We start from the raw sequence: 27,191 nt of genomic DNA on the forward strand, positions 1-27,191 counted from the left end.
ACGTGGCATATTAATCAAGTCGGCTGAGTGGAACAGGTCCAAGAGAAAGCACACACTCTCTCCCCCCAGGTGTGCATGGACCCGAGGGACCCTAACTGGGCTGTGGATGCACGGGTCTGGCTGCTGCCTCCATCACTTTCCGACGCTGCTTGGATGTCTCCCAGAACTCAAGCCCCGTCATCGGAATTCCACATTCCACATTCCACACCCACATGCTGGGTCTTTCCAGCAGCGTCCGGTTCCCTGAAGATGCATCATGGTTTTCTTTTGCTCCCCGCTGGGGACGACTGAGCAACGAGCTCCAGAGGAGGCTGGTGATCACTCATCCGTGGTGCTCATCGGTGAGGAGGGCCAGCGATGGCAGTGCGATTCACAGAGCTCTCACCGCCTTTTGCCCCGCCCGCAACATCTGCGGGGGGGGGGGGGTCTCCTATCCTCTCCCACGCCCATTCCTCAAATGCCACCCAGCACAGTGGCACCCTCTGTGCCACACTGAAGGGTTTGAGGCCCCAGGGTGGCCCACCCTGGCCAGCACAAGCCAAAGGCCCAGAATGTAGTGCAGCAAAAGAATGTTCTCCCTCGGAGCTCATCTGCCCAGCGTCTCATGCAAGGGTCCATCAATGTGCCCGGGGCTAAAGCAACAGGGAGCCGTGACTTTCCCTGGGACATTTCATTTGGATAGCTTTTTTCCTCTAAGTCAGTGTTTCTTTTTTTTCTTTTTTTTGCTTAAATTTTTTGGTTTTTTTGGGGGGGGTGGTAATTAAATAAATACATTTATTTATTTTTTTAGTGGAGGTACTGGGGATTGAATCCAGGACCTCATGAATGCTAGGCATGCACTCTACCACTGAGCTATACCCTCCCCGCTAAGTCAGGATTTCTTGACCTTTGTACTGTTGAGACTTTGGGCTGGATCATTCTTTGTGGTGGGGCCTGTCCTGTGCACTGTAGGATGTTCAGCAGCATCCTTGGCTTCTACCCAGGGGATGCCAGTAGCACCCTCCAACCAGTTACATCAATCCAAAATGTCCCTGCACATTGCCAAGTGTCCTATAGGAGGCAGAATCACCCCCAGTCGAAACCACTGCTGTTTGGGTGGTTCTGGGGCTCCCTGTGCCCTTGCTCCATGAGGAACTCATCACAGGGGACTGTACAGAGCAGGATGCGGGATGTGTTGGCACCTTCTGCCTGGATGCAACCCCGGGCAGGGAGCAGAAGCCGGGCTGGCCCACTCCTCCTCCTGGGAGACCTGGGAGTGGGGCGCGGATGGGCATAAGCTCTGGGGCCGGACTGTGGGCTGAAGTCCCAGCTCAGCCACTTGCTCCCATGAGACTCGGGCAACTCCCTTCTGCTCTCTGTGTCTCGCTTGGCACATCCGTGACTCGGGTGTTGAAGATGGTGCTATCAGTCCTTCAGGGGTTATTGCAAAGATCAACCACTCCATAAATGGGACCTGTGATGATTGTTTTATCAAGGTCTATTCACGGTGACAACTCGATTTTTTTTCCCCTTTGGGCACAAGGGGTGACTGGCTCTGGGTCCTTCCCCAATACGATTCTGAACACAGAGATTTTTTTTAAAGGGCACCATCAGGATCGCCCGACACCCACAGAAGGAACAGCAGGCAGGGATTTGATCTGGCGCCAAGTGGCCTTTGACTTGCCTCCTCGCCCTACCAACGTTTCTGACAACAGTCACTGAACGCTCTGCTTTGCCGTGATTTCGGGGCAGCCCAGTGCCCATCCTGGAGCCCCCATGGGCCCTGCACAGAGCCCGGCCCACAGCTGACTGCTGTGCAGGGTCGGGAGTGAGCTGCCTGGGCCCCTGTGCCCGCGCTGCCCCTCACGAGCCCTGTGACCTGGCAAGTCCCTGACCTCTCCTGGAACCTGTCTCTTCCTCTGTTGAGGAAGCATTATCAGAGCACAAACCTTCCAGGGACTTTAAAGAACGACGAGAGGAAGATAAAAGCCTTTTATGCAGGATGCAGAATAAGCACTAAGCATTAACACTGTTATTACTAATTTAGTTTCACAAGAATGAAGACAGGAGGCAGCTTGCCATGAACCAGAGTAGCCGAGTGGGTTTCATCCATTGACTCTCACCCTCTTGGAGGCAGACATTCCCCAGGGGAGTTGCTTGGAAAGACTTCTTAGAAGTGGACAGACTCTCTGTTCCCAAGTCGTTTGTGGGTGGGGAGGGTCAGTAAGCAAGGAGAAACCCCTTCCCCCACCCACAGGCCTTTCAGAGACCCGGCCGTGGCCGTGGCCGTGACAGTGGCCGTGACAAGCCCAGTGGAGGCTTTGCAAGCTTGTGGAGGAAGATGATTGTCGGGAAAGCCCTTGAGAAGCTGAATCAAAGGGAACAGGCAGGGCCAGGGGACCTGGGTGGAGTCGGCCGGGGTGTGGCTGAGATGAGGGGCACTAACTCAGGAATGAACCCTGCCTCTTCCCCCCAACCCCCAACTCTCAGGGGTCCCTGGGGACAGGGCTCAGTGAGTCAGCGGGGACCAGCCACTTGTGGGGTGTGGGGGCTGGGTCAGGGCCCCTTTGCTCCCCAAGCCTTACCCCCAGAGACCCTTTAAAGGTCCCTTGCTTGTAAAACCAGGGCGGTGCCAAGAGGTGTGCATGTGAGCAGGGCTGCGGTCAAGTCTGACCTTCCAAGGCCGGACTCTCTTCATCACCTCCTTCTTCCTCCCCTTCGTCCTCTCCCTCCACTTCCTCGTCTGTCTCCAGACTTGGTTTTTCCTGCTATGGAAAGACAGCACAGAATCATTGGTGGGGGGCAGGCCTTCCCTGCACCCCGGGGAAGTTAACCCCCTGAGCCTGGGTTGCTGAGTGCCCAGGAGACCGTGGCCACGAGGTGCCATGGGGGTGTGCAGCACTGGCGGGCGAGGATGGCGGGCACGGCCTGCTGCCCTAGCGACCTCGGGCTACTTCCTCCTGAGTCTCCTTGGTCCCCTCACCTGTAAAGGGGACATGATTCCTCGCAGGGCTGTGTCTGGGATTAGAAATAATGAGGGTAAGGACCCAGCAATGCTTTCTCAGCTCTGACCCCAGCATTTCTGGCCAGAATTTCTGGCCTGTCTCAGAGAGCGGTGGGAAGTGCCTTCACCTAGAATGTTCCAGCTGCTGTGAGGAGCATATCTGGGGACCTCCGGCACCAGGCATGGAGTCTGTGGCCACCTTGCACTGTGCCAGGGCCCCCCTCGGGAGGGCTGGAGGACCTAGGGTGATGGGTGGGAAGAGCCCAGGGCTCTGGGTCAGAAAGCCAAGACTCCAGCCTCGCCTCGGCTCCACTGGTACCACCCGGATGCTGCAAGAATAAAGCCACTCAGATCCGAGTACTTCCACATGCAAAATGCAGAAGTCACAGCCTGTCTCTAGGCTGGGTGGGAGGGAGGCAGAATTGGGGAGCAGCCAGCAGATGGAACCAATGACCTTCTCCGTGTGCTCACCCACCTTCTGTCCCCGTCACTCCATCAGGCCCGAGCACTCGGCACATAGCCCCAATCGCTCACAGGGCCAGCTTCACGGCCGGCGCCCTGTGCCGTCTCACGGCCTGTGCTGACTAGGGTCTTGCCTTAACATTCTTTGGCCATTGCCTTGGACTTCTCAATACTCTCTGAACAAAGAGCCCTATGTTTTCCTTTGGCACAAGGCCACGCCCCCTAATTAGGTCGCCAGCCTTGCTCACCAGGGCAGACCCCGGTCCATACTCGCTTGCTTTTTCCCTTCCGGGCTGCGTTTTCACTCTTTCACATCTTAGCGTCGCATCTGTGGGCCCATAAAGGCAACGGCCCAGACAGACCACATCTTTTTCTTTCTCTGTCCCCTGGTAGAGATAAGGGCCTGGAAGGTGACCAGACACCACCTTTATCGCTCAATTTCCTCATTTTCCAGATAAAAATTAAGGAGCTAAGAAGTGAAGTGACCAGCCCAGGCGGCACCTCAAGAAGGTGCTTTGGAGCTGGGGCCATGGAGAGATGAGCTCAGGACAAATCTCCCCCCACCGTGACACCAGGCGGGGTCCCCGCGGATCTCACAGCCCCTCCTCCCCGGGCCTCTGGGTTCCCTCTTCTCTGACAGCTCACGTTGCCCCCGGTCCCCATTCAGTCCTGTTCATGTTCAGGTGGGGAGAAGAGGATTCCAGGAGGCACAGGGCATGGCTCCTGCCCTCAAGGAGCCTGAAGTCCACTTGGAGACTCAGGACTCCTTGGGAGGGAGGGAGGAATTCCTCCCATTTACCAGATGGACAAATGAAGGTCCACTGGTGATGCCACTTGCTCGCGGTCGCCCGGGAGGTCAGCAAGCAGGCAGCCCAGGCGCGTGGCTCCCTCCCAGCACCCTCTCCTCTGCCCCCGGCCCCTCTCGGGACCCCTACAGGCTTGGGCTTCTTCTTCACGGCTTCTGCCTCGCGCCTCTTCAGCTCCCTGAAGATGATGTCGAAGAACTCCTCCTCGGCCTTGGTGACCAGCTCCTCCAGGTTCAGGGTGGGCTCCTCCTCCCTCAGGTCGTCGTCCCTGCCCTCCGCCTTCCCCTTCTCCTTCAGCCGCAGCTCGCGGTGCCTGGCCTCCAGGATCTTCTCCCGCCGGGTCTCCCGCTCAAATATCTGGGGCACATGGGGACAGAGAGGCCGTGGGGAGAGGCGGGCAGGCGGCAGCTGGCTCCCAGCACTGGGGCCAGGAAGGTTCTCCCCGGTCTCCTCAAAGCAGCCGCACAGAGGTCTGCACTAGGGGCTAATGGCCAGAAATGGGGGCTAAATGTTGGGGTCGGAAGGTGGGAGCAGGGATGACAAGTTACTTAATTCCAAGGAGGCCCAAGAATGCGGGCACCGGAGTGAAGAACAGCCCCTGGAGTTGTGCAACATGGCGGCCCTGGGCCCACAGAGGACCAGGTCAATGGTGGGTCCAGTCTCAGGCAGAGCCAGGAGGGTCTCCCAGGGTCTCAGCCCTGGGGGTTTGCAATTCTTCTGTGGGCCCCTCGGTTCTGGGGAGGTGCCTCCAGGGCTACCTGGCAGGGCAAGGTTGGGTGTGGTAAGGGATCTCAGCCCCCCCCCCCCCCAGTGTCCCTTCCCCAGGGCGGTCTCCCTCCGGCTGTCTTCTCTGTTGGCATTCTACCAGGCCTTCATTTGACAGTTTCTGTGGCCAAAAAATGTATATTGTTTGAGCCTCGACAGACAGACCTAGTCAAACCACCTTGATTTGCAGCTGAAAAACTGAAGCCTGGACAGGTCGAGTGACTTGCCCGGGGCCACGTGGCTGCTGAGCAGCAGAGCCAGGGCAGGTTCAGACACCCCTAACACCCGTTTCCTCGGAGCTGAGAGGGAGGGGCATCGGATTTTCTCCCTGGAGCCGGGTCAGGATGGGAGGTGGTGTGCATGCATCTCCCTACCCCCGGGGCCCCGCACGTACGGAGGAGGCGGTGTTCCTCTCATTCCTCTGGAGGGTGCACAGCCCCTGCGAGACCTCCAGCAGCGTGGCTGTCCCCAGCTGGGAGCCACAGGCAATGAAACACCCGTTGTCCTGCACCCGGAGGCAGAGGAGCGCCTCATCGCACACCTGCTGGAGGGGCCAGGCAGACCCGGGTCGGGGAGGAGAGAGGGGCAGCGTCACTCTTTGTTTGTCTGATTATCTGGCTCTTGGGGAGCCTGAGCCAAACAGCCCCGTTCAAACACCCTTGGTGACCTCCCTGACCTTGGGGACCCCACCCACAACCCACAGGATGGAGTTCACTGTCTAAGATCAGCAGCAAGACACTTCACCCCATCCAGCATTCATTCTGCAGTTTTCCACGGCCCCAGCCTGCAGGTCTCTGCCCCAGCTCTGCTGATGCGGTAATTAGCTCGGGCTGGAAGGGTCCAGGCTTCTGAAGGAAGGCCTGGCGGGAGGAGAGGCCAGGAATCTGCTCTTTTCCTTCCTTTTTAAGTTTCCCTCAGGTGATTCTGCAGTGCCACCAGGGTCTGAGGGCCTGGATGCGTGGAGACCGCAGGGGTGAGGGGTACATGACCTTCAGGCTGAGGGCAGGGTCGCACTGCTTGAACACAAAGTCCCAAATGTCCAAGGTCCCATCCATCTTGGTGGTGAAAAAAACGGCCGGCCTCACCGGGCTCCAGGCACCATCAGTGAGATAAGCCATGTGGTACCTGTGGGGGGCCAGGGGCCACTGGTCAGGGATGCTGTGGTTGGGAGGGCCGGGAAGTCTGCTGAGGCACAGCTCTGCTCATCCAGCCCCTCCCGGGCTCCAGGGTCTCATTGCTGAGCAGGAAGTTCTTCCTCGTGTCTGACTTCTAGCCACGCCAACCTCACCACCCAGCGCTCGCAGTGTGCACTGTAAAGGGCTCTGGGTAGGGTCCCCCCCATGGGCTGGTCACTGGTATTTCTCCACAGCTAAGTCGAGGGCACAGGCCTGGGTCCAGTCCCCCAGCCATGAGACTCACTGAAAGGAGTCAGAGGAAGGAGAGTGGCCCAGAAAAGTTCACAACGTTGAGATGAGGAGAGTGTTATGCTTCCTACTTGGTTTAACCTAGATCCTCAAAGAGTTCTCCAGTGAAGAATGAAATTGGACTCTTATCTTACACCATTTAAAAAAATCAACTCAAAACGAATTAAAGACGTTTGACGAAACCGTAAAACTTCTAGAAGAAAACATCGGGGACAAGTTCCTCGACCTTGGTCTTGGCAATGAAGTTTTGGATATGGTACCGAAAGCACAAGCCACAAGAGCAAAAGTAAACAAGTGGGATTAGATCAACCTGAAAAGCTTCTGCACAGCAAAGGAGATAGTCAACCTACAGAGTTGGGGGAAGCATCTGCAAACCATATATCCAATAAAGGGTCGATACCCCAAATATGTAAGGAACTCATACAACTCCATAGCAAAAAGTAAACAAACAAAAACAAAACAACAAAATAAAACCCTGATTAAAAAATGGGTAAAAAACGTGAGCAGACATTTCTTCAAAGAAGACGTACAAGTGGCCAACGTACCTGCAAAGGTGCTCAGCATCACTAATCATCAGGGGAAAGCAATCAAAACCTCAGTGAGATACCACCTCATACCGGTTACGATGGCTAAATTACTAGACAAGCAAAAGATAAGTGTTGGTGAGGATGTGGAGAAACAGGAGCCCTTGTGTGCTGTTGGTGAGAATGTAAATTGGTGTGGTCACTGTGAAAAACAGTGTGGAGGGTCCTCAGTCCTCTTCTGGCTCTTTAACCGAAGGAATTGAAATCAGGATCTGGAAGAGATACTTGCACTCCCGTGTTCACTGCAGCATTATTCACAACAGCCAAGATATGGACACAACCCAAATGTCCGTCAACAGATGAATGGATGAAAAAATGTGGTATATATGTATACGATGGAATATTATTCAGCCTTTAAAAAGAAGGGAATCCTGCCAGACCTGGAGAGCATTATGCTAAGTGAAATAAGCTAGACATAGAAAGACTGTATGATCTCACTTATACCTGGAATCTAAAAATGTCAAACACTTAGCAGAGGAGAGTGGAAAGGTGGTTGCCAGGGCTGGGCGGAGGAGACAGAAACAAAGCTTCTGTTTATACAAGATGAGTAAGTTCTGAACATCAACTATACAGCATAATGCCTACACCTAACAATACCTTATTGTATATTGAATATTTGCTAAGAGGGCAGATCTTATATTAAATGTTCTCAACACACACACACACACACACACACACACACACACACACACACAGAGACGGTGGAGAGTGTTCTCTCTTCTCCCTGAGGGAAGCACCTGTAGCTGGGCCCATGGTGGCCAAGCCAGAGATTTTGGACAAACAATGAATAATTTTTAGTATAAGTATATCCCAAATATTGCATGGGCTATACTTGTACTAAAAACTTGTTTTTTCTGAAATTTACATTTAACCGGGTGTCTTGCATTTTTATTTGCTAAATCTGCTCAATCCTATGCAGAAGGAGATCAAAGGAGCCACACAGGACACTAGCACACCAACTCCCTTTGGGAACCAGCCTTGAGAAAGGCTTAAAGAGAGGGAGGGGCATTGTTCATCATCCACTGCTCCCCACCACTAGATTAGCACATACCCTGGCCACCTGTAGAGTCCAGAGTGTTGGAAAACGTCCAGGTCCACGCAGACCCTAGGCACAGATCCCTCTAAATCCCCATGGGACCGGGTACAAAGCATTGCCCTCTGGGCCTCCATTTCCACCCCTGCAGAATGGGAAGTTTAGGACCAGATTTTTGCTCCAAAAGAAAGATAAGCTGAATCATAAGCCCCCCCGGGGCGGCCCTCTTTAACATGTCTATTCCTGGGCCAAACCCAAGACCCAATATAGCAGAACCTCCAGGGCTGGGCCCTGGAATTGGGATTTTCAAAAATAACTCCTCCCCCGGAGGGGAGGGTGTAGCTCAGTGGCAGAGCATGCTCTTAGCAGGCACAAGGTCCTGGGTTCAATTCCTAGTACTTCTATTAAAATAATTGTTTTAAATAAATAAATAAACCTAATTACCCCCCCCCCCCAAAAACCTCCCAGGAGATCCTGGAGCAATTGGATTTGGGAACCACTAGAACCAAATGCACCCACTGGGGTCCACGGTGGCATTGACATCATGGGAGTTCGTGACCACACAGGCTGGAAAGGAACCCTAGATTGACACACGGGAAGTCGAGGAGGGCATCTGTCCCCCAGGCCCATGCCTCTTCTCTGTGCTCTGGGTTCTACCTGCACCGTAGCATCTCTACAGGGCAGGGCTGCCTGGGCTCAGCCAGAGGCAGTGAGACCATCCCAAGGGGTCTCAGTCTCATAGCATCCCCTTGGCCTCTCTCTGGGCACACTGGGTGAGCCCCCAAAGCTTCTCTGGTCCAATAATAGTGCACACAGCTCTGTCACAAGCTCCTTCTCTGTTCCTCCCTACCCACCTGACAAGATAGGAGACACACCAGGCTGTCCGGATGAGGTGCCCAGATTCTCAATCCAAGCCTCCTGGGTTCAAACCCCAGCTCTGCTCATCTCCTCAGCTAAGAGGCCAAGAGCAAGCAGCTTTCCCTCCCGGTAGCTCAGTTCCCCACCCCAATGAGGCGACGCAAAGAGCAATGCTACCATGCCTTGTCTGGAGGGTTACAAAAATTACCCCGGGGCTGTTATTACTGTTAACTGGGCAGTTTGAAGCTTATTCCTCTGCAAAGTAGCTGAGCCAAGCCGTTTTCTAGCATAAGCTCGAGTGTTTTGGATATGGTACCAAAAGCACAAGCCACAAGAGCGAAAATAAACAAGTGGGATTAGATCAACCGGAAAAGCTTTTGCACAGCAAAGGAGACAGTCAACCTACAGAGTGGAGGGTCTTTTCTCCATTTTATGGCTGGACACACAGGGGCTCAGGGCACTCCTGGGCTGGACTGGGCCACTCTCTGACCCCTCCACCCCCCGAATCCCTCTCCTGCCCTAACCTCCCCCTTACTTTGTCCACATGATAGACGACTCCCGGCTGTCTTCCGACCAGATGCGGGCAGTCCAGTCGCCGACGGTCAGAAAGTTCTTTGGGTAGAACGGGTTTCTCTGCAGGGCGTAGATGGGGCCATGATGGCCGGAGAAGGTGCACACGATCTTCTCAGCCTGCGTCTTGGCCTTGCGGTTGCAGGAGATGACGATGCCCTGCTCCGTGCCCACCATGAACTTGGTTGGCTGTGGAGAGGGTGACACAGGAGTGGAAGGCTCCATGAACCATCAGCTCAGAGTTTAGCTGGCACCACGAGCAGCCTTCTGGGGTCGGGGCGGGGCGTCCAAAGTTGCTGGAAGTGCCTTGGGCGGCACCCCACCCTCTTCTAGGTAGCTGCCCATGCCCTTGCAGCCTCATCGGATCCCATCCCTTTTTACAACCTGCTCAAGGGCCCCACACATCACGAAGCCCCTCCCTGACTACTCCAGTAGCTGGAGAGCCTCATCACATGCCCTCTCTGAAGCATCATCATGTCCACTAATTATTTTGCCATAAAGATCCTGAACGTCTGTTTACACATAAAGTAAATGATTGAATGAAAAATGTAAAACGTGAGTGTAGAAGCACTCCCTCCAGCCTCTGGCTACTACTCCCTACAAAACTGGGCTGCAGGGAGCGAAAGCAACCCAAGTGTCCATCCGCAGATGAATGGATAAACAAAATGCAGTCTCTCCGTACAATGCAATATTATTCAGCCTTAAAAAGGAAGGAAATTCTGTAGGGGAGGGTATAGCTCAGTGGTAGAGTGTGTGCTTAGCATGCACGAGGTCCTGGGTTCAACCCCCAGCCCATCCATTAAAAATAAACAAATAAATAAACCTAATTACCTCCCCTGCTCCTGAAAAATGAAAGAAAAAAGGAAAGAAAAATTCTGACACATGCTACAACATGGATGAACTTTGAGGACACCGTGCTAAATGAAATAAGTCTGTCACAAAAAGACAAATACAGTAAGAGTCCACTAAAATGAGGTGCCTGGAAGAATTGAATTCATAGAGCTTGAAAGTAACAGGGGCTGGAGGGAGGGGGAGATGGAAATTTGCTGGTTAAAAGGTACAGAGTTTCAGTTTTGCACGATGAAAAAGTTCTGGAGCGTGGTTGCATGGAGCGCCGCTGCACGACAATGTGAATCTACTTAACACTATGCATTGTACCTTTAAGAATGGTTAAGATGGTAAAATTTATGTTGTGTGTTTCTTGTTATTAAAAAAACAACTGGGCTACAAGTTGGGGGTGAAAGGAAAGTGAAGAAAACAAATTTCTTCTGTACAGCACAGGGAACTGTATTCAGTATCTTGTAGGAACCTATAATGAAAAAGAATATGAAAAGGAACACATGTATGTACATGGATGACAAGCATTATGCTGTGCACGAGAAATTGACACAACATTGTAAACTGACTAGACTTCAATAAAAAGTAAAAATAAAAAAATAAAGGAAAGTGAAGAGACTCAGCTTGAGAGGCCCAGGAAAGTAAGTAATAAAGTCAGCTACAGGGTGCCTACAAGTTAGTAAGGAAGATAAGCTGCCCGGGTCCTGACCGGCCATCGCGCCTCCAGCCGCGGGCTCCTCCGTGGGGGTTGGGGTGGACAGCCCGGGCCTTGGAGACGGAGCCCTGGGTTTGAGCCCAGCTTTACTGGGTTCTAGCGCACGTGACTTACTAAGACTCATTTTGTTTATCTGCAGTGTGGGGATAATCACATCATCTGACAGGACGGCCGTGGGTGATCATGCAGTTATGAGTGCCTGGCACACAGGGAACTCAGTGCCAGGCGCGGGGGAGCTGGGGACGAGTGGCAGCGTGGTCACGACACCTAGCACTTGGCCTAGAAATCCCTGATTCCCAGACAGAACGTTCTTTTGAGTTCTCCCCCCCCTGACCTCCACGCCCAGGGTAGGAGGTCAGTGAAATTGTCTTCCATCTCACCCCACCACATTCATCTGTCAGCCTGGGTGGGGACTCCCAGGGCAGGTGTGAGGCCGGAGCACCTCCATCTCCCAAGGGCCAGGGAGTGATGTCACCTGGCCTGGAAGCAAATCCCAAAAGGGCTTTGGTGAGCTGAAACCCAGGAAGCAGCCCAAGCCAAGAGCCATCTGGGAAAGCTGTTTCCTGGCTTTGGCCGGAGCTTCCCTTCCTCTGACACCTCCCCATTCCTGCTTTGATATTTCTTTACTGTTCCTTCTCAGTTACTAAATGTCATATTATGCCCGTGCTCTGGTTCTCCAAGGAGCCTCCTCTGACCTCATTCTCCCCTCCAGCACCTCTTCTTTTCCCATAGGAAGTAAAGCGACCAGCCCAGGGTCCCATGTGGGGCAGGGACAGAGGGGGAGCCTGGCCTCCAAATGTTGGTCATGGACAGGGCTCTTCCCATAGAATGAGGCCTTTCTGGCATTTTGTCCTTCCAGAAAGCTTGCCTTCTGTTCAGCCCAACCGCTAGTCAAAAGGTGACTCCAATTGAATGAGAATGGCTTCCTTCCTCAAGAAGCTCTGCTGCCCCCTGCTGGAAAGTTGTTGTAAAGACCACACGGGTCCAGGAGGATCATAGGAGGATCATAGGAGGATCATAGGAGGATAGTGCTCCCTGGAGTCCAGCACACAAGGTAAGAAGCAGCCCGGGGTCATGAGCATCTGATACACTAGCCACGTTCTGCCTTTGGCTCCGGCTGCCGCGGCAATGGATGTCAGGGAGGGGAAAGGAAGGGTCACTCACCAGAGTAGGCTCGAACTCCAGGGAGATGGCCCCCAAGGCATTTTCCAACTGTTCCTTTTTGGTGATGTCCATGATCACCACCTCAGTGGGCTCGCTCATCTTTCGGATGTCCCACCACATGACCTGATGGGAGGAGGGACCGATTTTGAGGCCTGAAGACCCACGATTCTCTGGGCTCTTTTTTTTCTTTCCTTACCCCTTCCACCTTCTTGGGTCCAGTCACTGGGGCCAAAAGTGTGTCTGACAGAGGCTACCAGCAACCCACAGGAACCAACATGCTTTGAGAATCATTGGGTCCACCGTCCCAAGCCTGGCTGATTATCAGAGTCATGGGCAAGTTTCCTAACACCCAGGTGCTAAGGCCTCACCCCAGACCTACTGAATGAAAATCACCAGGTGTGGCCCCCTGGAGTCTGTATTCTTAAAGCCTCCCCACAATATGGCAACACGTAGCAAAGTTCAAAATGCACCTACGCTTTGACCCAGAAATCCCACTGCCACGAACATACGCATCCCATGTGTGCAGTAATCTAGATACAAATACACTCTACGTTTTTTTTTTCTTGGTAATGACAAAACATTAAAATCCACTAAAACACATTTCAGAATACCCATAATTTATTAAGTCCTTAACAGGCAGGGGCCAGTGCTTTATGAAATATGAAGTTATCTTCAAGATATTCGAAATGAAAACCGTCAAGTGCAGATCAACGTGTAAAGTGTATAGAAAAAGAGCCAAGACAGATACATTTGCTTCTGCATGTAGACACTCTCCCCGCAGGCAGATGTAAAAGGTCGATGTGGGTGGGCGCCTACCGGGAGCGGGACTGGGAGGCGTGAAGGCAGAGGTGGGAGGAAGGCGATTCACTGCCTGCCCTTTGGTGCTTTTGAGCTTTTGTTCAGTGTGCATGTATTACCTATTATTCAACTTAAAAATGAAATGAAAAAGGAAACGTTCTTAGGTAATTCCGATGGGGAACTAGGAAATGACGATTGCTCCCCACCCCCTCCCCCACTACAGTGCCTGGCTGGTCGGTACCTGCCCGTCCGTGGATGCTGAGAAGCACTCAGTGCCCGTCTTTGATTGTAGCCAGATAGTGCCGTACACAGGGTCTCGGTGGCTGAACTCAATGGTGGACAGCTCTGCCACCAGGCTGCCCTTCCGGGTGTCCCAACAGGCTGGTGGGGAAGACAGCGAGAGGGAGGTGACAGGGCATAGGATCCCTTCCCTGGTGCAGGGAGCATGGGATAGAGGGCTGCTGCTTGTCTTGGTTTGGCAGGTATGTGGTTTTTTTAGAATCAGGGCTAGGTTCAAACAAGCCTGAGCTTCTTACCAGCCCCCAAAGCATGCTTCATTCATTCCACTGAACCCCTAACATGTGTTGAGCACCACACTGGGCCCTGGAGGAGCCACTGGGACTCAGACAGGCACAGTCCCTGGGAGGCAGGAAGCAGACCTGCAAATATAGTCCATGCTGTGATTGCTCTGGTGGGAGACACACATGGAGGTGGTCAGGGAAGGCTTCCTGGAGGAAGTGAGAGGGAACTATGACTGAGGAGGTACCTCAGGATGGAGTAAGCCAGGCAGAGAGAGGAGCATTTCCTCCAGGGAAAGACTCTGGAAAGTAAGAACACACAGGCAAATCTCTCCTGTTGTATAAATTCCTTCCCTTTTAGCCTCTGTACCTCTGCTGCTTCTGATTGGAAGGAAACTCACAGAGGGAGATTTATCCTTTCTTCTGATTCATTGTGAGTGTTTCACTTCTGCTTTGCCAAGAAAGACTTAAACCTTATCTATTTTTTTTTTTTTGTCCAGAGAGATTCTGTTTTCATTTTCCTACGAGTGAATGGTGAGGACCCACCCTGTTACTCAGAGCTGTTTCTAGGAAAGCTGGCTTCATAAAACAACAACAGAAGTCCTTGATCCATAAATCTTGATTTATGAAGTCCAAGTCCAAGTTCAAGTCCAAGGCATTTGGCCTTGGACCAACCTGGCCCTGAAATGGGTTTTCTTAGCTAAGCTCACTATCGTTGAGTAAAAATCAGTGCTCCAAGGGTGGCTCCCACCACGTCCTTACCCCACAGCCTGGGCTGGTCTGAACTGTTGTGAAAAACCACTGAACGGGGTTATGAATAATGAGCGAGGCAGGGCTCCTGAATAAATCATGGCAGAGTGGCTCTGCTTCTCTTTTTTTTTTTTTTTCAATGTTTTATTTTTTAAACTGAAGTATAGTTGATTTACAATGTTGTGTTAGTTTCCAGTGTACAGCATAGTGATTCAGTTATACATACATATATATATATATATATATATATATATATATATATATATATATATATATTCTTTTTATATTTTTTCATTATAGGTTATTATAAGCTATTAAATGTAGTTCCCTGTGCTATACAGTAGGACCTTGTTGTTTATCTATTTTATATAAGTAGTTTGTTTCTGCTCATCTCAAACTCCTCATTTATCCCTCCCTGCCCCCGCTTTTGCCCTTGGTAGCCATAAGTTGTTTTCTATGTCTATGAATCTGCTTCTGTTTTGTAAATAAGTTCATTTTTTTTAAAGATTCCACAAGTAAGTGATATCATAGGATACTTGTCTTTGTCTGACTTACTCACTAAGTTGCTTACTTCCGTGTTGCTGCAGATGGCATTATTCATTCTTTTTAATGGCTGAGTAGTATTCCATTGTATAAATATACCACAAGTTCTTTATCCAGTCATCTGTTGATGGACATTTAGGCTGTTTCCATGTTTTGACTATTGTAAATAGTGCTGCTATGAACATTGGGGTGCATGTATCTTTTTGAATTGCTTCAGTCTTTTGGAGCCCTGGCATCCAGGTAGATTTGCAAGGAGATTTATGGGGGCCCACATCTATTTCATAACCCAGGAGCTCTCCTGGAGATGAAAGAGAGGGAAATCAGAGGCCTCAGAAGGCCAGGAGTCACTCTGGCCACAGAGAGTTTCTGAGAAGTTTCCCAGACACTCCAGCCCCTGCTTCTGGAGGAAGAAGGGGAAGGAAGACAGCATGTGAAAGAAGGAGGGGAGAGGAACCCTTTTTGTGCCTGGTTGAGTCTGGCCTGGGATGCAGACAGGAGGATTAAGTGTTTGGCTGTTTCAAAGCCAGAGGTGGAGGGCAGGCAGGAACATTCTGGGCTTATGTGGGCAGGTTTCTTTTGAGCTCACTAGAGATCAAAACATCAGTCTTCTGCATATGCCACCAGCAAAAATGGCAGAGTAAGGACTTCTGAAAATTCCCTTCTCCATAAAGACAAGGAAAAATTGGCAAAAATTCTCAGAATCAACTTTTTCAGAACTCTGGAAATTAGCCAAAGGCTTGCAGCAAATCAGAGAGTTTATCCAAGAAAAACAGCTGAATCTTGGGAAGAACAGTGTATTTTGCTGCATTTTAACTTGCTCTAGTTAAAAGCCATACTCTGTTTCTATGATAGCCTTGAAAATTAACACTCTGTGTTTCTGGTAAAAACCCGCAGCCTGACAGCCTAAATAATGGCTGAAAATTTCCTGTATTTAATGAAAAGCATTAATCTACATATCCAAGAAGCTCAATGAATTTCAAGTACGAGAAACTCAAAAGATATCTACACCTAAACGCATTATAATCGAAGTCAAAGCCAGAATCGTAAAAGCAGCAAGAGAAAAAGAACTCATTATGGATCAGGGATCCTCAGTAAAATTAACAGCTGATGAGACTCAGAAACCATGGAAGTCCAGAGGGCAGTGGGATGACATATTCAAAATACGGAAAGGAAAAAAATCTGTCAACCAAGAATTCTATGTCTAGTGAAACTACTCTTTAAAATTGAAGGAGAAATTTCAAACATTCCTAGATAAACAAAAACTAAGAATTTGTTGCTGGGAAATCTGCCTACAAGAAATACTCAAAGAGAGTCCTTCAGGCTGATATGAAAGGACACTAGAGAGTAATTCAGACCCATGTGAAGAACTAAACAGTGCCAGTACTGATAACTACATGGGCAAATGTGGAAGACAGTATAAACGAACTTCTGTTTGCAACTTTTTCTTCTACCATATTTAGAAGACAACTGCATAAAGAAATAGTTATAAATGTGCTGATGAGCTGGAAGTTGATCTTGAACTTCCCAGCCTCCATAAGTATAAGAAGTAAATGTTTGTTTTTTAAGCCACCCACTCTGTGGTGTTCTGTTATAACAGCCTGAACTAAGATGGCACCTAACAACAGAGCCCAAACATACATGAAGCAAAACCAAGCAGAATGAAAAGAAAAATAGACAATTCAATAATAATAGTTGCAGACTTCAATATCTCACTTTCAATAATGGATAGAAGGCAGAAGATCAATGAGGAAATAGTAGACTTGAACAACACTATAAGCCAATGAGTCTTCATAGACATCTGCGGAATACTCTGACAACAAGCAGAACCCATTATTCTCAAGTGCACATGGAACATTCTCCAGGGTGGACCATATGCTAGACCATAAAACAATTCTCAATAGAGTTTAAAAGACTAAAATCATGCAAGGTATCTTTTCTTACCATAACAGAATAAAACCAGAAGCTAATAACTGAAAGAAAACTGGAAATTCACAAATGTATAGAAATTAAATGACATGCTCTTAAATAATCCATGAGTCAAAGAAGAAATCAAAGGGAAATTAGAAAATACTTTGAAATACATGAACATGAAAACACAACATACCAAAACTTAGGTGCAGCTAAAGCAGTGCTTAGAGGGAAATTCATAACTGTAAAATATCTCAAATCAGTAATCTAACCTTCTAGAAAAAGAAAAGGAAGTTAAACCCAAAGCAAGCAGATGGAAATAATAAGGATTAGAGTGGAAATAAATGAAGTGGAGAATAAAAAAGCAACTGAGAACATCAATAAAGTCAAAAGTCAGCTATTTGAAAACAAAATTGACCGATCTCTAGCTAGACTGACCAAGTGAAAAAGAGAGAACACTCAAAGTACTACAATCAGAAAAGAAATAGGAGCCATTACTACCAACCTTACGGAAGTGAAGTGATTGTTAACAGGATGCTATGAACAATTGTCTGTTAACCAATTAGATAACCTAGATGAAATGGAAAAATTCTAGAAAGACACAAACTCCCCACAACTGATTCAAGAAGAAATAGAAAGTGTGAAAGGTCCTAGAACAAATAAAGAGGTTACATTTTCGATTTTAAAACCACCAACAAGGACAACCCCAGGACCAGACAGCTTCACTGGTGAAGCCTACCAAATACTGAAAGAAGAATCAATACCAACTTCTCACAAACTCTTCCAAGAAACCGAAGAGGAGGGCACACTTTCCTACTCTGTATGCCTGGTATTAGTCACGTCCATGGTCATGTAGGTTTCCCTGACTTCCCCTCCCGACACAGAGACCCCCCCCCGCCCCCACCGGTGGTCTCATCATTCCTTTGCCTGTAGCCACCCCAGCCCAGCTCAGGGTAGGTGCGCAGTATATGTTCCTTGACTTTACTTGATCTACAATTTTCTTAACTTTTTATTTTGAACGAATTTTAGGCTTAACTTAAACTTGTGCAACGAAAGACACTGCTAAGGTATCAGCAAAACCTGACTTGCCTGGATGTCTGGAGCTGGTCAGCTGTGGGAAGTCCCCACCCGACTTTGTCCTCCATGGCAAGCCTGGTCTGGCAGGTGGGCACTGGCCAGACAGCAGTAGGGGCCACGCTGCCTCAGAGCCCAGCGCGGAATGGGGCAGGCTCCTGACTGAGTGCCCGGGTCCCTCCTTACCGATCTGCCCATTGTAGCAGCCCCCCAGGAGCACGTGGGAGTCTTTGGGGTTGTACTCCAAGGTGACAAGAGGAGAAGACGGCTTCAGAGCGATTTCTGGCCTGTTGGGGTTTTCTGCAAAGCAGAACAAAGTATATTTATCCCACCAGACCTGGAAAGAAAAGGACAGGATCAGGGGTAGTTTAACCACTTCTACAGATGTGGGGTGGTGGCGGGGGAGCCAGGACACCTTCTTCCAGGCAGCAACCTCTGGTTCTCAGTGGCCACCATCTACCCTCAGAGGCTCTTCTACTGGTTTTATCTTTGGGAGTCAGAATTGTGTGTGTGTGTGTGATTGTAATTCTAGTCCATTTCCCAGGTTTGGTATAAAATAAGATTTTGACCTGAAGGCTTTTACATAAAGCTGACTCTCTCCTGACTTGTGTGAACCAGCTTCCTTGTCTGTTCCAGGGACTGACGGTGGCGTCCAGGCCGGAGGGCAGCTGAAAAGAGCTCGTTGAGCTGCTGAAGAGTATAAAGGGCTCAGTTCTGCCTTGGCACCCACACCTGCTCATGTTTATTTTCACAAGGACAACAATGGGACGTCGGAGTAGGTGCTGTCCCGTCACCTGCTACCTGCCAAGCTCTGCCCTTGGGGTGAGCCCCTCTGTCAACAACGTTCTGTGCTCCCGAGTGGACACACTGCCCCTACTGGCCATGAACTGGGGAAAAGCCCCAGCTCCTCCCCTTTGGGTCCCTTCTCTGCTGCGGACTCTTTCTGATTCCCTCTTCAGGGACCCAGAGCTGGGACTCGGTGGGGTCTGGCCTTGAATGCCCTGATTAAGGGTGAGGAAATGAAGGAAGTTCCTGCTTCTGCTTTGGCTCTGCCTGGCTGCGCCTAAACCCAGATAGGGAAGGGATGAGACAGCAGCTTCCTCCTGGATCCCTGGTCCCTCCCTGTGAGGGACCAGCCTCAAGAGAGTCTCACTGCTTCTGCCTCCTGCCCGTGTGCTTTCCCTGGCCTCTGCCCCACTCCCTCAGCCTTCCCTGAACACTGGACCCCTCTGCTTCTCACCCAGGTCCCAGATGTACGAATCGTTGCTCATGCCCTCAGGGGCCCGTTGAAAATTTAAGCAAGCATATGCCACTGCCAACTTCCTGTTGCCATCGGGGTGCCAGGAGAGGTGCGTGGCTGGCCGCTTAATTTCCTGGGGATCCCTTTAGGAGAGAACGGGAGGGCAGAAGATGGAAATGCAAGGCTTCCCAATTTCTTATTTATTAAATCTTTTCTTAAAAGAATTCAAACATATTTAAACATTCACTCAAAGAAATTTATTTCAAAAACAAAGTTGATGGGACTTCCTTAATCAGAAAACTGACCTCAACAGCCATAAATAAAAACTAATAATAAAAATTAAACCAATGGAAATAAAACATTACGTTTCAGTCTGATGCCTTTATTGGCTGAAAGTCCTGAGCCTGAGGCTTGATTTCTTATTAATATTAAACTACAAGAGAGGGTGGAGAATCCAGCAGTCTTGCTCCTTGGTATTTGCCCAGTTGAGCTGAAAGCTTATGTCCACACAAAAACCTGTGCACAGGTGTTTACAGTAGTTACAAGCACACACACACGTGCACACAGATACATACATATACACATATACACGTGCACACATGCATATATACATAGTTGTATTTTAGACAAAAAGTAATGTTCTCTAAACTCTATTCTGTGCCTTGTTTTGGTTTGGTTTCACACAGTGCATCTTGGAAACACTCACTCCAGGCACGTAAGCAGCTGCCTCACTCACTCTGAGGGCTGCACGGAATTCAGCTGTGTGGGCATGCCAGAATCTCTAGAGCCAGGCCCCTGCCGATGCGTTTAGCTTGCCGCCAGTCTTTGGCTAGCACACACCCTGCCACGGTGAATATCCAGTGATTTCACACGCATATGTCTGTGCGATAAATTTCTGTTGTCAAACTGCTGTCCTGGGAGGTTATTCCAGGCACACTCCTGAGAATTTGGGACGAGGGTCTCGTTTGCCCACAGTGCTGCCGGATCACTGATGTTTGGTACTTTATGCCTTCTCCACACTGTGTGAATCGACCCTACGCATACACAGCTTGGCAAATTGGCTTGGTCTTTGCCCAGACGCTGTCCGCCCTTTCCACCAACCAGGCCTGCCCCCAGGGTAGGGACCACTTGTCTGCTGGGCATTGTATTGCTCTGCCCTTTACCAAGCTCAGAGCACTGAGGGCATTGTACCCACAGCATGGAACAATTGGCAAGGGGCCCCCTTTGGAAGCACCCACCCACCCACAGGCGCGACAGAGATTGGCCAGACACCTGCCTGGCTATAGAGGTACCTGAAAACATTGATGGTTTTAGCTGAAGGGGCCTCTTCCATCACCTCCACCGCATCCTCATCATCAAAATACTCTTGGTAGATGTCAATGGCATTATTCTGCTTGATGCAGTGCTCCATGATCTGAGGAGGACACAGCGGGAGCTCTCAGGGAGGTCCTTCCAGCCCATGCATTTTCTATGGGGCAACATCCCCACTGAAGGGGTAGAAATTGGTTCTTGGGGGTTCTTGCTTTTTTGGGTACAAAGCACAGATATACATACAGTCCATAAACAGTATACAGTAACCCTATGGTATTACATTTTCATGGCAGTGGCAGGGGCTGGGGGAAATGTCTTAAAAGGCTTGTTGAGGGACCACAATGGGAAGAAAGGTGAAGAAACAGTTCTCAGCCAAACAGAATTAGTAATCACTCCATACGTGGCATCCATCTCCTGGCTCCTTCCCCCCAGAGAGCCCTCCCAGTTTCCAAATGTCCTACAAGGTAAAGCCCAATCTCCAGTGCCGCCTCTTCCAGGAAGTCCCCCTGGACTCCTTCAGCAGGAGATCAAGTCTTCCTCCTTACGGGGCAAAACAGCAAAGCACCTCTTTGCTTACAGCCTTACTCTGTTGTACCATGATACCTCTGCATTTGTCTTTGGCCTCCTGGGGAAACAAACTCTTGGGGGCAGGATATCTGTGAGTTTCATTCTAGCAATCTCTACCGAGCCTGGCCGAGACCAGAAGCTCGGTCCAAATAGGTCGAATGAACGATTGATCCCTGTTGGCAGGTAGCTGCTAGGAGGGGCTCCTTGGGGATCTCTGCCCAAGGCGTCTCCCACTCCTCAGACTCTTCCTCCTAGAGCCCGTTCAGCCCTTGGTCCTCCCCGTCTTACCCTTTGGTCTGTGCAGGGTGGACCTGTCTGCCTGCTCCCAGAGGGAAGGTTCCATGAGGTGTCCTTCTCCGAGGGGCCTGACATGCAGGTGGGGAAGCAGAGCGACGGCTGAGGCCCTGAGCGCTGGCGCCGCGGGAGCCTTACCGAGCCCAGCTGCGTGATGGCGTTGATGTAGTTCTCGTCTTTCTCTACCTTCTTCCGGAAGCGGATCGTCTGCTCCAGCTCCAGGGGGTTCACATCCTTGGGCCAGCCGCCTTCTATGTGGTTAACCCCCCGGGTCTCCATCTCAAACCGCTCCGTGTTGGCCTAAACAGAGACCTGCACGTGAGAAGATGCATCCGGCCGCTTCTGCAGACCAGAATCCCAGGACTCCCGGGTCCCTGGGCCCTGAGTGCTCAGGGACGGACCGATGAGGTGCCCCTGGCCAAAGCCACTGTATTTGCAGATGCCAGCAAGGCACTTTCTGGTCCTCAGGTGGTTACAGGCAGCCATGAAAGTGCCACCCCGTGGAGTTAACAGCTGATGCCAGTGGCCACAGAAATTCCAATTCTGAGCTTATCACAACCTTAACGGCCCAGAGGAGCCCACTCGTCTGTTCTGTGAGATCCCCAAGAAAGAAGTAAGTAATCCTCCCCTGCCCTGCCATTTACAGTGTCCCAGGAATCGACACATAAAAACACTTAGGAGTTAGGGTTTGCTTTGCCCGATCTCTGAGCGGAGGATGACAGAGAGGTCGTTTTACCCCTTAAACTAACCTCTTTGCCTCCTTTCCATTTCCCCCCCATTTAAAAATAGTGGTAAAATACACATAACATAAAACTTACCATTTTAACCATTTAGAAATGTGTAAGTTCGTGGCATTAAGGACATTCACCATGTTGTGCAATCATGACGACCATCCATCAGAAGTTTTTCATCACCCCAAATGGAGACTCCGTGCCCTCCCTCCCTTGTCCTTTCCCTTTTTAAGTCAGTTCTCACAAAAGCTAAAAGTCTTAACAGGGAGGAGCTGCTGACAGGAGACCCCAACGTGGATGACTTCAAGGCAGCCACCACGTTTGGGTGACTATGCCAAAGACAAAATCATCCTGGTCCCGTGACAGCAGCTTGCTCTGGGAAAGCAAGAAACTCAGTTTGTTTGACCTGTGAGTTATCAGAACCACCCACGAAGTGTTTTGGCCAAATCAAGTGTGATTTTTCACTCCATGAATTTGGGAACCTGACAACGGGGTTATCCCCTTCCATCGAATTTTCTCTCAACAGTTCTGACATAATCAGGAGCTGATGACCTGGCTCAGATAGATCAGGGGAAATCTGGGAGTTTGAACAGCAACATGACCCTCCGTTCTCTTATCTCGGAGGCACTTCTGACCAGAACTTTTTATGAGACCCTTTCCTTTTCACAAGCTGGGCAGGTCCCTGTAGACATGGATCCCTTCCTCCTTTGAAATACCTCTCGCAGCTGTACCAAATGCCCAAAACGACTCTAGCGAGAGTCTTAGAAGTGAGGCCAGAGCCCCTAGGAGACAGAACATCTTGATTTGCATTCATCCGGGGACTGGCTGGTGCCTGGGCTTCTGACCCTGGGCCCCGACTTAGTTGGGTCTTGGGGTGATTCTGCCCTCACACATCCAGCATCTGCACTGGCCCACTCTAACTGGCTTCCGGGTGGGTGGAGTCACCCAGTCCCACTTACCTGCCACCCTGCCGGACCACACCTCCCCTGGCCCGGACCCTGGGGCAAGGACTCACCTCGTGTTCCGACATGCTGGTGGAGCACTGGATGCCAGTGTCCACGGGGTTCCGCTCCACGAACTGCTCGGCCAGCTGGGGGCTGGGCGGGATGTCGATGTTCAGCTCCGCCTGGCGGTCCGAGAAGTTGCATTGCTTCCCGAACTCGCTGCGCTTCTTGACGTACACATACACGATCTCCATGGTACCAGCTGCTGTAGGAACAGAAGGAGGGTGTGGGGTGAGGAGCCCCAGCTGGCTGCTGCCCGGTCCCCACGGGCCCCACCAGGGGTGGCTCTGGGTTCCCGATCCGGTTGAGGGGAGGGTTCTTAAGAGCAGTCACGCTCACTGCATGCTCACGACAATGCCCAAAAGAGGCACCACTATTCTTATTCTACAGGTGAAGAAACTGATGTTCAGAAACTACTTGGTCAAAGGTCACAGTTCTTAAGTTTAAGCAGAGCCAGGATCCAGACACATCTGACTCTAAAGCAGTGATTCTTAATCTCAGTGACACACTTAGAAACACCTGGAGGACTTTATACAAAAATCATAGTGCTGAGGTTGACTTGCAGACTAGCTAAGTCATAATCTCTCAGCAGTATTTTTTTTAAAACGCCCCATGTAACGCCAGCATGCAGCCAAGCTTGAGAACTCCTGATTTCAAGTGAGAGCCCTTAATTTCTCAGCCAATGTGTCTCAAATCTGAAATGTCCATTCAAAACATCGGGATTCCCAGGACCCCCACCTCCCCCAGCAAATGCTGATCTATATGTCTGGGATGGGACCTAGCAATGTGCATTTTTCACAATCACCCCAGATGAATACTAGGACTGGATATGTGTCTGATCTACGTCTCCCACATCCAGGGCTTCAAGGAATGAGACAGGTGGGCCCAGGCTGCTGACCCCTGAGATGCAGGGCCAGGAGCTGTGTGACAGCCTTGAAGCATGTGCCTGGGGCGGCCTTGGGCCCCGGAGCAGCTCAAGCCAGGGGTGAGGGCGATGAGGGTGTGAGGTCAAGTCCAAAGTCTCTTTGTGTCCGCATTTGTTGTTCCTTGAAGACAGTACCACCCATCACACTCCCAGCCCCAGAACAGCTCAACCGGAACCAGACTCGCAGAGAGCAGCATGTTCTGCTCTTTCTTGAGGTTTGGAAACTCTTCCACCCAGGAAGGGTAGAAGCAGTGGCCTGGAGAGCAGAGGGTGGGAATAGAAGCCACTTGCGTGGCCAATTGTGCTAAGGGTTTATTCTACACGGACAAGATAGGGCCTCATGAGAAAGAATGCACATTCAGTTAGCCTCTCCCCCTCCGCCAGCATATTGTCGACGTATAACAGGGCAGCAGCTGCCCCACGCCCCACCTCCCACCCCCAAGGGCTGCTAGACTCAGGCAATTATGGGCTGGCTGTCTCTCACTCTGTTCGAAAACCGTTGCTATGAGGAAGCCCGTTCCTAGGGGACACAAGGAGGCTTAAGAGCACGAGGAAGCTCCAGGAAGACCGAGATAGCCTCTTAAGCCCAGATCGCACTTTTAACAGCTTTGCCTTCCTTGCTGGTGCGTCCCAAGGCTAAGCCGGCAGCGAGAACAGAGGCATTGTTTTCTATCTGGAGGCAGACAGAGGGGACATTTAGAGGCTGGCTGGGTGATGGGAAGACGGCTCATTCAAGCACCCAGAGCAGGCTCTTTCTCACAACCTGGCAGGGCATGAAGATGAATGGCGAGGTCAGAGCTGGGGGTCTCAGGAGTGTCTCCCCGCCCTGGTGACAAGTCCCACAGGCGGGGCTGCCCCAAGCAGCGTCTGAGAGGGGCTGTCATCAAAGGGGGCTTCCAAGGGAGGCAGGAGCAGCATTGCTGGCCCTGGGAGTTTGGGGGAGGAGATCGCCCACCCGTGGGAACCTCGAGACCCCAGGCGTCTCAAACACAAGGACGTGCAGAATTGGAGCCGTGCTGGTCTGAATGGCAAAGAATGCAAAAACGTCTCCTGCATCCTGGGGCGGTCGGGTTAGAAACATCACCAAATATAAAATACAAAACTCGTCTTGCATGATGATAATGAGCAAAGAAATTCCTGGGAAGAACCACCTGCGGCTTAAGAGAAAAGTCTGTTTTCCAAGCAGGGAGGCGAGGGAGTGGGAGGGGCCGGAGGAGTTCGTGGTAGGAACTCAGTGGGGAGGTAAGTGGAGGATGGCTGGTTTCCCTCACCCCTGGACTCCCTGGTGCTGTAAAGATGAGAAGGTCTCTTCTTCCTCGCATCCCTGGGGCAGCCCCCAGTCTTTGTGCTGCACCTGTTGGGACAGAGGAGGGCAGAGGGAGGGCTTCCTCCCCTCCTCCTTATGTCTGTGCATGTTCTGGAATATGCAGTCCTAAGGGACTCACCAGCCTTCAAAAGAGCAGCTCTCCCTGGGAATCCCGTCCTCCGCTTCACACTGGGGTCAGCCTGGGATGAGCGCCAAGAGGTGGAGGATGAGGACCGCCAGAGGTGGGAGCAGGTCCCCAGAACCAGAGTGTGATGCAGGCCAATGTTTCCCTGCTCTCCCCACCGCAGCGCTGTCTCCTTGAGCAAAGACTGTGGTCTTCTGTCCACCCCCATCCCCAGTGCAGAGAAGGGGCCCACTACTCCCTTCGTCTCCTGCTGCATGTGTGATGTGACCCCAGTCTCCCAGGGCTCTCCCTTAGAGCTCTCTCCCCAACTCCTCCTCTTCTTTGTCTGACTTGAAAAACCCAGCACAGCAAGGTCATGATTTAAGAAGGGGAAACAGAGTCTGAAAGCTGAGAGGAGAAGGCACTTCCGAGGTTCAAGAGAATGTGATAAACGTTGAACCTGTTGCAGGAAGAAGGAACTAACCGAGTGACCGTCAGTAAGATACGCTGGTGGGCAGAAGAATGTCCACTCCCAGGATGAGGAATAAATGAAATGATGCATTCAGAGGCCCTGCCCCGCCCCCAATAGGCGCTCACTCGCTATAATTCCCTTCTCTCCATTCTTAACAGAAAGCTCTCCTCTTCACACGGGCTCATCCTTCCCCAACCCCAGCACAGGCTGGATTTTCCACCCATTCAGCTGTAAACTGCCTCCCTCTCGTCCAGGAGACAGATCGCGTCAGGACCCAACTAAGAAGTGAAGGCGTCACGGTGCTTAGAACTTGCTGGGTCCTGTGACTTGGGGAGCATTGAGGGGAGCGAGAACTATGAGGGAGGGCGGGGAGGGGTGGGGGTGGGGGACACTAGGAGCGCTAGTCCCGGCATCCCCCGTCCGGCAGAGCCAGCCCGGAAGGACGCCCCACGGGGAGCTTCTTGCTATAGGTGATTATCACCCTCGAGGCCTCTCCCCTTCACTCTCGTCTGCAGCCGCCGACGTCCTCCCCGAGTCCGCTCTTACCCTCGGTCCGCTCCTGCTGCCGCTGGGCCGCTGGGGAAGCATGAACCGCGGTGCCGGGTCCAGCGCTTCTCAAACGGCTCCCAGCTGCGGAGTTTACCTGTTGCCTAGCAACGCGGGCCGGGCCAGAGACGCCGGGCCGGCCGGGAGGGAGGCTCGGCGCACGTGACCCCGCAACCCCCATCCCGCCAAGTGGGGAGCGCCGCCAGTCCCTCTCCAGTTAGTCAAGCACCGGTGATGCTAAACTTTCGTCGGGGCAGTGCAGAGAAGTTTGGGGATGAAAAGGCTGAGCTGACAGGTTGGCAGGTGGAAGAGAGTCATGCTTGTGGGAGGCACCCCCACCCTTCCCTCTGGAAAGAATTGGTACAGGCCGAGATAGGAAAGCCACAGACAATGGAAGCCCCCAAAGTGCATCTCCTTTGGGCATCAAAAAGAAAAAATCAGATTAGTTATAGAAAAGAGTTTCTCCATTTCTCCAAGCCTTTCCTCCAGGGTTCTTGGTATCCTGAGAGGAAGAATAAAGGAGGGCGGTCCGTAAGGGGTGGGGAAAAACATGTACTGAAATCCTTGTCGTGACAGATATGCAGTTCTGAGCCTGGCACGTCCTGTTGCCAGGGCCCTCTGCATCCCACTCCCAGTGCTCTCAAAGTGCAGCAAGGACCCGCTGCAAAGCTGGGGGAGGTGGCCTGTCACATGACCCCTGCTCCAAGCCCACAACATCGTACAGAGGTGCCCAGCCTGGGCCGGGGGTTATATACTCCTGGCTCCGACACTCGCTCCTACTAAGTCCTTACTCTCTCTCTGTGTCTCTGGCTTTTTAATTTACAAAATGAATGCTTTCATGGGGTTATTGTGAGGTTTAACAATTAATGTGACAACTTG

At 51.1% G+C, this 27,191-nt stretch overlaps 1 protein-coding gene across 2 annotated transcripts; it reads right to left on the minus strand.

The window, feature by feature from the left end:
* Positions 1–1,709: 1,709 nt before the first annotated feature.
* On the minus strand, positions 1,710–24,221 carry DNAI2 (dynein axonemal intermediate chain 2). 2 transcript variants are annotated; one of them, XM_032456923.1, is made up of 12 exons: positions 22,951–24,221; positions 21,343–21,504; positions 20,325–20,446; positions 19,033–19,175; positions 17,979–18,092; positions 13,241–13,380; positions 12,202–12,324; positions 9,451–9,674; positions 6,006–6,141; positions 5,411–5,557; positions 4,381–4,608; positions 1,710–2,744 (listed from the first exon to the last, which is right to left on the minus strand). In XM_032456923.1, the coding sequence occupies exons 1-12, from the start codon at positions 23,131–23,133 to the stop codon at positions 2,643–2,645; spliced, it is 1,824 nt and encodes a 607-aa protein (XP_032312814.1). In that variant the 5' UTR covers positions 23,134–24,221; the 3' UTR covers positions 1,710–2,642. The 2 variants fall into 2 exon arrangements, with proteins under 2 accessions (XP_032312814.1, XP_032312813.1); XM_032456922.1 differs by having other exon boundaries at positions 1,710–2,747.
* Between the last annotated feature and the right edge of the window lie 2,970 nt (positions 24,222–27,191).

The sequence above is a fragment of the Camelus ferus genome, chromosome 16 (genome assembly GCF_009834535.1).
Source record: "Camelus ferus isolate YT-003-E chromosome 16, BCGSAC_Cfer_1.0, whole genome shotgun sequence".
Classification (NCBI taxonomy): domain Eukaryota; kingdom Metazoa; phylum Chordata; class Mammalia; order Artiodactyla; family Camelidae; genus Camelus; species Camelus ferus.

Excerpts from the sequence above, each read along its gene's own strand:
- DNAI2 (XM_032456922.1), bottom strand. The coding sequence starts at position 23,133 with ATGGAGATCGTGTATGTGTACGTCAAGAAGCGCAGCGAGTTCGGGAAG. Across the intron at positions 6,142-9,450 it reads TCGTCTATCATGTGGACAAA|GTACCACATGGCTTATCTCA; the intron begins GTAAGGGGGAGG and ends GGCCCCCCACAG. Across the intron at positions 2,748-4,380 it reads TGAAGAAGAAGCCCAAGCCT|CAGGAAAAACCAAGTCTGGA; the intron begins GTAGGGGTCCCG and ends GTCTTTCCATAG.